The 11,470-nt window shown below is 53.1% G+C and overlaps 1 protein-coding gene across 1 annotated transcript; it reads left to right on the top strand.

The window, feature by feature from the left end:
• The first annotated feature begins 3,536 nt into the window (after window positions 1–3,536).
• Window positions 3,537–6,920, top strand: TNFSF9 (TNF superfamily member 9). The gene is made up of 3 exons (XM_081230847.1): window positions 3,537–3,862; window positions 4,466–4,499; window positions 5,829–6,920. Exons 1-3 carry the CDS (start codon window positions 3,599–3,601, stop codon window positions 6,287–6,289), a joined length of 759 nt encoding a protein of 252 aa, XP_081086973.1. The 5' UTR covers window positions 3,537–3,598; the 3' UTR covers window positions 6,290–6,920.
• The last annotated feature ends 4,550 nt before the right edge of the window (window positions 6,921–11,470 follow it).

The following is an 11,470-nucleotide window of genomic DNA, read 5'->3' as shown; positions in this document are numbered from 1 at the left end:
ACAGCGCCCCATGGGGTCCCATGCCCTCTCACTGTGCACTTACCCGGCAATCACTAAGGGTCTCTTTCGGGCTTTGCCTTTCCCCTGGGGAACGTGGAAGATCCACGCCAGTGGAAAGTTGATCCTGGGGGAGTCCACATACGGGATGGGGGGCAGTCGGGAACCCAGAGAGAAGGAGGTGAATTTGCTAGGAAAAATCAAGGCATACTTCCTGGAGGAGGTGCCTGTTCACTGGGCCTCCGAGGGGGAAGAAGGGTGCTGCCCCCTCCAACTGCTTCCTGCCCAATCCCTCCTTTGAGCCCTATGATGGCGACAGTGAGAATTCAGGCCTTTCCCCTAGAGGTGAGGAAAACTAGGGCCCACGCTCACCTCAGGGAGACAGCTGAGCACAGAGGTGCAACTGTACTAAACCAGGTGCTAGGCAGCTGGTGCTGAGAGCTCCATAGTGGGCGGGGCTGCCTATCTCAGATGTCCCGACCACAACAATACGTCATGGCGCTCCCTGGCTGCGGCCTGAGCCTTCCCCAGGCTGTGGCCTGAGCCTTCCCCTGCCAGGCATTTTTTCCCCCCGCTCTGGAGGGGGTGTATAGAACTCTGCTAAGCCCCTCGGCATTGAGAGAGTTCAGAACAGTCACTGTCAGTCCTTGGCTCAATGACTTCACTTTTGGAGTCTTAGTTTTTTTACATCCGCGTATTGGAATTGTAGAAAAGGGTCAGTGACCCAGCTCACCTGGAATGAGCATTTGCCATGTGCCTGGCACTGCTCAGAGCAAGCTCTCAGCTACTCTCTGAGACCTACTCTTATTCCCATTTAGCAGATGTGAAAAGTGAGGCTCAGAGAGGTGAAGCAGCTTGCCCAAAATCACACAGCAAGAAATTTGAGGGCTAAAATTCAAGACTCTAGACAGGGGCAGCAAATTTTCCTCTGAAAGGGACCAGAGAGAGTAAATATTTGGGGCTCTGTGGGCCAGACAATCTCTGTTGTAACTACTCCACTCTGCCATAATATTGCAAAAATTGCCACAGACAATATGGAAGCAAATGAGGGTGGCTGTGTATCAATACAATTTTATTTGTAGACACTAAAATTTGAATTTCACATGATTTGCACATCAGGAAAGAGTCTTCTTTTGACTTTTCCCAGCTGCTTCAAAATGAAAATAATCAAAACATTCGGTGTCAGGCTGCAGTTTGTCCACCTCTAGAGCGCATGCTGGTAACTGTTATGCTATACTGCATTCATTTATTCATTAAATCAATCAGTCAATACGATCGAGGCCTGCAATTTTCTAGGTTGGAAACAAGGCAGGTGGAGATGCTCCTCTTTGGGAGATAACAGTTTCATGGGGGAAACAGCCATGAGTGAGCAAAGAAATGAACAAGAATATCTCACGTGGTGGAAACTGCTAGTAAGGTAATGTCACGGGGTGATGTAACCAGGGCCCGAGGGAGAGATACTTTCATTTGGGTGGTCCGAGATGTTGACTGGGAGTCCTCTGAATTCCTCTTTTTGTCAGCTCAGACAACCTTGTCTGTGACATTGCTGTGGGGGAGGGCTTAATAATAAACAGATTGGCCTGTGGCCTGTGAGCTTCTTGACAGAGCAATGGTATATGGGGAGGGCTTTTTGGCCTCAGTATCTTTATATCTATCTTCCTGGTTGGTCAGATTCCTCAGAGAAAGGATCCCACCGTCCCCATCTTTCAGATCCTGGCTGCTGAGTGGGGGGCGAGGGTCAAGGAGGGAAAGTTTCAAATCCTGCATTCAAGTTGACATGTTTGTTTAACACATGCTTTTGGCGTGATTCTTCTACCATCAACTGCGTTCCTCCCACCAGAAACGTTGCCATTTCCGCTGTCTGGAGGGAAAAAAAAAACAACAAAAAACCCAAAACGGCTGCAGTTCCACCCTGATGGGGAGCAGAGTTGGTATCTCTTTTGGGGAATTGACTTTAGACCGATGCTTCTATTTTAGCTGTCACCCACCACACTCTCTTTCGGAGTTGGGGGGCAGTCACCAATAACTGAGGCTTGAGACACGGTGGTGATTGTGGCATTTGGCTAGGGAAATTATATTTGGCATTCCATCCCGATGGCTTACAATTTTTCGTGTAGCTTTTAAAACAGTCGCTTATACTATCACTGCAGTGGGGTTTTGGGAGAGAGTGAAAGTAGGGGCTGGAGCTTAATTCATCCTCTTTACTCAGAAGGACAGCTGGCCGCAGATCTGGGGAAAGAACATTCCAGGCAGGGGGACAGCAGGTGCGAAGGAACAACCTTGGTACCATGCAGTGGATTCTCCAACTTGGGCAAGTGTCAGAATCTTCTGGAAGGCTCCTTCAGACACTGATTGCAGGGCTTCCACTCCCAGAATGTCAGTAGGTCTCGGGTGAGGTGCTAGAATTTGCAGAGCTAGCAAGTTCCCAGGTGATGCTGGTCTGGGCCTTGTGCTTTATAAACCGCTGGTAAAACGGAAGCGTTCAGCACCTGTGAGTCAACACGAGCCAGTATCATCACAGTGATCTCCTCTTAATTCCCCAGAGAGGCCTAATACAAGATTGAATACAGGGCCGGCATCCGATCCTTGTTCAGTTGAACCAACCCCCCTGCCCCCATTTCCCGGACGGCTGATGGATGGCTGAGATCAATTGCCCGGTCCACCCTTCCATTTTCTATAGGGAAAGTGAATCCTGGAGCGGATTAGGGAGTTGGCCGGCTGGTCTGGGCAGAGCAGGGCTTCTATGGGAGCCCAGGGCTTTTCTAGGGCTGGCCATCTCTCAGTCCAGGGTTGCTTCCTCTTTTGGGGCCGAGTTTTGACCGCTTCTCTGGTCCTCCTCCCGCCCCCGCCCCCGCCCACACCACCACCGGAGAGCAAACGGGAAATTTGAGTTTCCTCCGCCTCACTCAAGGCTGTCCCTTTCCTACAAGGGGAATTTCTCCACCTGGACTCTCCAGCCTTCTGCTTGTGGGGTCCAGGGGGCCCCAGATGGGAAGCGTCTAGGTGGGTGGGCGGGGGCAGGCCAGGGAAGGTCCAGGTGGTCCTGGGGCAAGAGAGGGAGGGGAGGGGGAGGGCTGAGCAGGTCACTTAGGGTTCCACTGGGAGGACTTATGCTCCACAGGAGAAGGGGGCTGAGGCCTGGCTATCTTCTGACCCCTCTGGAGAAGTGCCGGGTTTAGGAGAGCCCTGGAGGGGCCCCAGTGCCGGGGGGCTAGGGAGTGATAAGAAATTGGGGAAAGAGGCAAAGAAGCAGAGAGGCGCAGAGATGGATAAGCAGGGAGACACAAGAGAGATAATTAGGAAGAAAGAGGGTCGGTGGGGCAGAGCTTGGAGGGCGAAAGAGAGAGAGAGAGAGAGAGAGAGAGAGAGAGAGAGAGAGAGAGAGAGAGAGAAAAGGAAATGGAGAGAGGGAGAGATCCGGGGAAGAGAAAGTTAGGGAAAGTTCGGACAGAAGGTGGAGGAGGCGGGCAGGGTGGGCGGGAACCAAACTACAGGGCGGATCTCTGGGATCCCCACGGGCCACTCCCCGGAAAGCGGGGCTTCCGGATTGGGTATAAAGTGCGGTGCAGCAGCCTCGGACCGCAGCCGCCCGCAGCCGGCCATGCACTCCAGCACCCACGCCGCCCCGGACCCTGAGGCTCAGCGGCCGCTCGCGCCCTCGGGCCGCTCCTGCCACCCGCTGCCCTGGGCCCTGAGCGCCGCGCTGCTGCTGCTCGCCGCCGCCTGCGCCGCCTGCCTGGTGCGTGCCTGGGCCGCGCCCGGGGCTCCTGCATCGCAGGTTCCCGGCTCCGCGCGCAGCCCGAGACTCCCGGAGGGCCTGGAGTTCACGCCCGACGCCCGCACACGCCTCCCCGACTCTCCGCAGGTGAGATGCGGCCCGATCTGGACCCCGGGAGAGACCCCTACCCAGTTCCGGGACCCCTTCTCCATCCGCTCCCCCCCCCACCCCGAGGTCCTTTCTGCATCCCAGGCCGAGGGTGGAGGGACCCCCATCGTCCCTCTTGGACCTCCGAGGGCACCGCTTCTTCATCCAGGACTTCGGGGGGCACCCTTCTCATCCCGCACCCCCGTGAGACCCCACCTCATCACGGGACCCCAGAGGGGAGCACTTTCTCCATTGAGGACCCCGAGGGACATTTTATCTCGAACCACTGTGGGGGCTCCCTCTTTCGTAACTCGCGGATAACCTAGGTTTTCTCCCGGATCCTTGGGGTACCCCCCTTTCTCTCTCAAGACTCCCCAGTGCCAAGCCCCCTGGAGGGACTCTCTCCTCTTTTCCCTCCTGAGTCCTCGGGGTTCTGTCCTTGCACACGGCAGGGCTGGGGCAGCGCTCGCGCTCTCTTGCAGCGGGAAGGGAAGGGAGCGTAGGCTCAAGATTTGCGCAGATCCCGGGCACCCCACTTTCCAGAGGGCTGCGGGTGCGGGAGGGGGGACCTCCACCCACTTTCTGCTTGTCCTCTCTCGGCAGGGCGTGTTCGCGCAGCTGGTGGTGGCCGATGGTGGTGAGTGATTTCCCCAGACAGGGGGGGGGGGGGTGCACTAAGCGGGAGAGCCCCAGGAGAGGGAGGCCTTCTCTGTGACCCAATCTGACCCTCTTCCCCTCCCTTCTGTGAAGAGTGTCCCCTCACTTCTTAGAACCGCGTCAGCCCCTCTGGGTCTCCTCCTCCTCTGACCCCCATCTGTGTTCACTTCAGACCCCGCTGTCTCAGAGTTGGGGCTGGATGCCGCAAATCTCAGTTTGGTATGGTGTCTCCCACTGGGCTCTGGGACAGACGGACCCCTCCTCCCCAGCCCTGTCTCCCTTCTTCCCTGCTGGAAACCCTCTTTCCCGTTCACTTCCGCTCCCACTTCCCGAGACTCTCCTCTCTACCTCCTTCCTCTGCCCCTCCCCCTTCCAGACTCGCCTCCTCGTTCTCCCTTCGGAGACCCTCCCCCGCTCCCCTCCCCTTTCTGGGGACTCTTCTTCCCACCCCTTTCCCTCCCCCTTCTGGACTCTCCTGCCACCTTCTTCCCTTCTCTCTTAAGGAAACCTTCTCCCCATCCTGTCCTCTCCTTGGAGTCCCTCCTCCTTCACCTTCCACCCCCTCCTCCCTCCCTTTTTCTTTCCTCTAGGATTTTTCCTCCTTCCCCCACAACCTCCCCCTCCCTCCCCCCTTCCCCTTCTCCCTCCCCCCTCCTCTTTCCCCCCTCCCACTCTGAGTCCCTTCCTTCATTCTATCCTAACTCTGCCCCCCATCCCCTTCTCCTCCCTCTCCAAACCCCATCCTTCCATCCCTAGTAGCCCCCTTTCCCCCTCCATCATCCGTTTTTTTTTTTTTTTTTTTGCGGTACGCTGGCCTCTCACTGTTGTGGCCTCTCCCGTTGTGGAGCACAGGCTCAGCGGCCATGGCTCACGGGCCCAGCCACTCCATGGCATGTGGGAGCTTCCCGGACCTTCTCGGACCAGGGCACGAACCCGTGTCTCCTGCATCGGCAGGCGGACTCCCAACCACTGCGCCACCAGGAAAGCCCCCCTCTTCCTTTTTGGCATTACATTTCCTCCTCCTCCTGGTTCCTGGAAGTCTGTCCCCCTCCACTTCCTCAATCTCCCTCTTCCAGAGAGGCTTCCCCCTCCCTCGGAATCCTTTCCTTCCTTCTATCCCCGCTTCCCCTCCCCCAGCCCCCCTCTTTCTGAGACCCTCTCCGAGTCCCCTTACCTTTCTCATACCCCCCTCCCCACTTTTCCCTCTTGTCCTCTCTCCCTCAGAGCCCCTCCTCCCCTCCCCAGGGCTGCGACCTCAACCCTCAGCGATGCTCCCATGCTAAGCGTGCCCTGTGTCTTCCTCCCACAGTACAGCTGACCGAAGGGCCCCTGCATTGGTGCAGCGAGCGGGGGATGACAGGTGTGACCCTGGCGCCCGGTGTGAGCTATGACAAGCACACACACGAGGTGGTGGTGGCCCAGGCCGGAGTCTACTATGTTTTCTTGCACTTGGCGCTGAAGCGTGTGATGGCCAGCAACGGCAACAGCTCCGGCTCCGTCTCCGTGGCCCTGCACCTGCGGCCTCTCCAAGCTGGGGCCGCTGCTCTGGCCCTGACCTTGGACCTGCCACCCCCATCCTCGGGGAACTCAGCGACTGGTTTCCGGAGCGGCCTGCTGCACCTGGATGCCGGACAGCGCCTGAGCGTCCACCTGCGCCTCGCGGTCCGGGAGCCTCGTGCCTGGCAGCTCTCGGCGGACGCCACGGTCTTGGGCCTCTTCCATGTGGCCACCCAAGTCCCCACTGGACTCCCTTTGATACAGCTGACGTGACCCCCAGGCCTAGGTGCCACCCTCTGGACCAAGACTGAATCTTGCCTTCCTTTCTTGGGGCCCCTGGTGATGGGGTCTAGCTACTCTACCTCACTGGGCTGGGCCGGGGTCCTTGCTGCTGACCCCCTCTTCCAGGACTCTCCGGGTCCCTCTGTCACTTGGTATTTATTCTGAGCCTGAGCTCAGACAGTGTACATTATATTAATCCATTCAACTTATATTTATTGAGCTTCTGCTCCATGCCAGGCACTGTGCAGGGCTAGAGAAACATCAGCAAATAAAAAAGACCCCCCCATCCTTATTTATGTTAATATGTGAGAAATAGAGACTCATTCCCAGTACCCCCCCCCCCACCCCGTGGTACTCAGGGGGCTAGCTTGTGGGAGTCGAAGTAACTATGCTGTGTGAGCTTTACTCATTCATGCAAATTTTATCAGGCACTGTTTTAGGTGTTGGGGACACAGCCATGAACAGGACAAGAAAAAATCCCCAGCTTTTGCCAAGCTGACGGTCTAATACGCTGGCTTGACATTGTGATTGTGTGTGACCCTGTGTAACTGGGGCATATGGGAAGGTGTGAGGTGGTACATGATGTTAGATAATAAAGTATTTATATATGTTATGACTTCTATATATTGAGCATCTACTATATGCCAGACAATGTGAGTTATCTTGAGATTTATATAGCTCCCCTGTGCCTTAGGGGTTTTATTATTCCCATGTTACTATTATCTGTGCTCTTGAGATATTTTACCTATACTGTATCTGGTGGTGGAAATACTGGATAATGCCATTTTGCAGGACACTGCTTGCTAACTCTGTATTCTGTGTCACCACACTAGTAACTTAACACATTATTGACTGGGGGATTTTTGCAGAAACTAATGCCTGTGGCATTAATACATCCCCAGTCAATAATGGGTTAAAATCGGCCATGGTGAGAGCATTTACACTACGGGAAGTGGCAAATGTTACAAGTCAGGGCTTGATTTGTTGTTTGTTGATTGTCTATACTTAAAGTGCAGGTGAAAAGGATGTTCAACATGTAGATTACACTTAAGTGGTTCTTTTTTTAAAAAATTTCTTTTATTTATTTATTTATTTTTAAATTTATCTTTGGCTGCGTTGGGTCTTCGTTGCTGCGCACGGGCTTTCTCTAGTTGTGGTGAGCGGTGGCTGCTCTTTGTTACACTGCGTGGCCTTCTCATTGCAGTGGCTTCTCTTGTTGCGGAGTGCGGGCTCTAGGCACGCAGGCTTCAGTAGTTGTGGCACACAGGCTCAGTAGTTGCGGCTCACGGGCTTAGTTGCTCGGCGACATGTGGGATCTTCCCAGACCAGGGCTCGAACCTGTGTCCCCTGCAATGGCAGGCAGATTCTTAACCACTGCACCACCAGGGAAGTCCCTACACTTAAGTGGTTCTTATCTGTAACTGTTACATTGTGAATAGCACCCAAAAAAATCAAGGAAGTCTTTCTCTAGTGTTTTCAAACCGCTATCTGATTTAGCAAAGAAGTTGCTCACATCATCATAAAGCAAGTGAAGGGTGAACACGCATCTTTATAGTTTTGTTCCATCTCAGTCTCTAAAGGAAAATATCAACCTCCATTCACTTGTTTCTCACTTGCAAGCATAGATTGGCTCTGGGTACAAGAGTGGAAAAAATCAAGGAAGGCATTCTGTGAGAATCAGTTTTGGCTGTATGGAATTTGTAATGCAGTCTCATATTTTATTGTTGGAGGTTGTGTGTTACACATTTAGGCCAGTAAAATTGATAATAAACACAGATATTTATTTCACTCCTTGAGAGCTGGTTGTTAAACATTTACCAGCGTACCACGGTCCTGGCCAGTTCTCCCAAATCCCCTAATTTCCCCACCATGCAGATCTTCTGCCCACTGGCCCATATAAACCAGCTGGACCTTGGCTTCTGGGGCTGGGGTGGACAGGGAGGTCTCCACAAAGCAGGTGACCTTGATGGGGACTTAGGAGGGATGGGGGTGAGGCAGAAGTGGGAGAGCTTTGCCTGTGCTGGCCAGACAGGAGGGTGTGAGATGGGCAATGAAGATGGGGATGTGGAGGTGAATGTCATTTGCCCGACCCATCTCTGCCTCTTCTCGCAGAGTTCCATTCCCCACATCCCTTCTGAGAGAGCAGAACTGACATTGAGCTGACATCCATGAATGTGGCCATACTGGTCATTAGATTATTAAACTAGCCTCTATGCTAATTGGCAAATGCCTGTTACTCCCCGCCCCTTTTGCTGCATGCTTCCTCTGGACCCCTAGGATGGCCCTGGTGATCTAGCATCCAAAGTGTTAACTCTGGGTGCACCCCTGGGATTGGTGGGGGAAGGGTGTGGTCCAGGGGCCAGCTTCAAATCTGACTGGTCAACGTCTGGCTACACTGGTTTCCAATTCTGATGATCATCCCTGGCGCCAAGTGGTGCCACTTCTCTAGCACAGCTGATTGGGTCAGGGTGGATACATGACTCAAGCTGGGCCAATCAGATCTCCTCGGTAGGAATGTGAGCGGGCCTGGCATTCCTGAACTTATTAGTCAGGAATTGGAAGGTGTATGGGAGGGAGAAGCATGGAAGGGCCCATGGGCAGAGAGAGACGGGAGGAGGAAATGGGTGGGGATGCATGGATGAGACCACACAGCCCTAGAGAGACGGAGGAACCACCTAGACTTCCCATTTGCCTCTTCATGTTACATGGGATACCCTATGCATTAGTTTCCTAGGGCTGCCCTCACAAAGTGTCACAAACTGGAGGACTTAAAACAACACACTTTTTTTTTTTTTTTCTTTTGCGGTACATGGGCCTCTCACTGTTGTGGCCTCTCCTGTTGCGGAGCACAGGCTCCGGATGTGCAGGCTCAGCGGTCATGGCTCACGGACCCAGCCACTCCGCGGCACGTGGGATCCTCCCGGACCGGGGCACGAACCTGCGTCCCCTCCATCGGCAGGTGGACTCTCAACTACTGCATCACCAGGGAAGCCCAAAACAACACACTTTTATTGTCTCCCAGTTCTGGAGGCCAGAAGTCCAAAATCAAGGTCTCAGCAGGGCCAGGCTCCCTCCACATGCCCTAGGGAAGAATCCTTCCTTGCTTCTTCCAGCTTCTGGGGGTTGCCAGCCATCCTTGGGGTTCCTCGCCTTACAGCTGGGCTACTCCCAGGAAGGACAAGAATTTTGTGGGGGACACTATTTAACCCAGTACATCTAGCATCTACCCTTGCGGGGGCATGAGAAACTTGAGTGTCCTCCCCGGAATTTCCTGCTGGGGTGGGTTCTGCTCTGTGCTGCTATTAGGGGAACCACTGACTGAAACCGCCTGCCCTAGCCAGGAACCCCGGTCACCACTTGCATGAGTTATCTTACAACAGGAGGTCCTGGTAAGGAATGCAGAACTAACAAGCTACCACCAACCAGAATTCAAGAAAGGTCAAAAGGAGAGAGGAGACGCCAGTCCATATGTCCTACCAACCTCCCAGAATCCTCGCTGGAATCCATCTTGGCTGAGTGACGCATGCGCCTCTAGGGAGGACCCTGAGTCAGAATGATTGGCCAGAGACAACCCGGAAACGAATCCCATTACCGTAAAACCCAAGACTGTGAGCCACGTGGCAGAGCAGTTCTCCTGGGTTCCTTAACCCTGCTGCTCTCCACCCGGGCGCCCTTTCCCAATAAAGTCTCTTGCTCTGTCAGCACGTGTGTCTCCTCGGACAATTCATTTCTGAGTGTCAGGCGAGAGCCCACTCTCGGGCCCTGGAAAGGGTCCCCCTTCCTGCAACACTGCCAAATGAACTGTGAGACATCCTGGTCCCCGAGGATGCAGTCCCTCAAGGCTGTCAGTGTCTTTCCTAGTGGCTTAGGGATCCCAGAGACTGTCATACTTCCAGTGTTAAGTTGGGGATGGGTCTAAGACCCGTAAACAGAAACGCTTAGCCCCTCCCACCACAGCAGCCCAGCAGGATGCATCTCCAACGACGGAGGCAAAGTGGAGAAGCCCAAAGACTTGCACCAGCTTCACATGTGAGTGGATGCATGGTGGGAGCGGTATGGTGAGGCAAGAGCAGGGATGGGTCTGCAGAGCGTGCTTTCTTTAAGAAAAAAATGTGTTAAGGACACTTAACACGCGATCTACCCTCTTAACAAGATTTTAGGCGCACAATACAGTAACATACAGGCACAATATTAACAGCAAATCTCCAAAACATATTCATCTTGTGTAACTGAAACTTTATACCGATTGAACAACAACACCCTATTTCCCCCTCTTGCTAGCCTCTGGAAACCATCACTCCACTTTCTGTTTCTATGAATGGACTTTTTTTAGATACCTCAGAGAAGTGGAATCACGCAGCACGTGACCCTCTGGGTCTGGCTTATTTCACTGAGCATAATGTCCTTCATGTCCATCCATGTTGTTGCATAAGGCAGAGTTTCCTTCTTTTTTAAGGCTGAGTCATATTCCATCGTATGGATGGACCACATCTTCTTTAACCATCTGTCCATGGACATTTAGGTTGTTTCAATATCTTGGCTATTGTGAATAATGCTACAGTGAACATGAGAGTACAAATTATTTCCCTGGGATTCTGATTTCAATTATTTTTTTTAAGAATATCAATTTATTTTACTTATTTATTTTTATTTTGGTTGCGCTGGGTCTTAGTGGTGGCACATGGGATCTTTGTTGTGGCATGTTTAGTTGAGGCATGTGGGATCTTTAGTTGTGGCATGTGGGATCTCTTAGTTGCAGCATGCAGACTCTTAGTTGCAGCATGCATGAGGGATCTAGTTCCCCAACCAGGGATCGAACCTGGACCCCCTACATTGGGAGCATGGAGTCTTACCCACTGGATCACTAGGGAAGTCCCCTGATTTCAATTCTTTGGGATAGGTACCCAGAAGTGGGATTGCTGGATCATACTGAACATCCATTTTAGTGTCACACAGAGCCGAGTTCAAGCCCTGATTCAGGCAATGCTAGCTAAGCTGTGCATCCTTGGGCAAGTGCCATCACCTCTCTGGGCTCAGTGTCTTCAGTTAAAAACTGGACAAAGTTTTGTATCTCATGGGCTCCTAGGAGTATTAAGTCAGCTCATAGGTTTAATAGCACAGTGCCTGGCATTTGACTCAATATGTAGAAGCTGTTGTTATTATTACAACAGT

This window comes from Mesoplodon bidens (genome assembly GCF_964165515.1).
Source record: "Mesoplodon bidens genome assembly, chromosome: 4".
NCBI classification, from domain to species: domain Eukaryota; kingdom Metazoa; phylum Chordata; class Mammalia; order Artiodactyla; family Ziphiidae; genus Mesoplodon; species Mesoplodon bidens.
The sequence above is the reverse complement of the archived record's forward strand: the minus strand, read 5'-3'. Positions and strand labels throughout refer to the sequence as shown.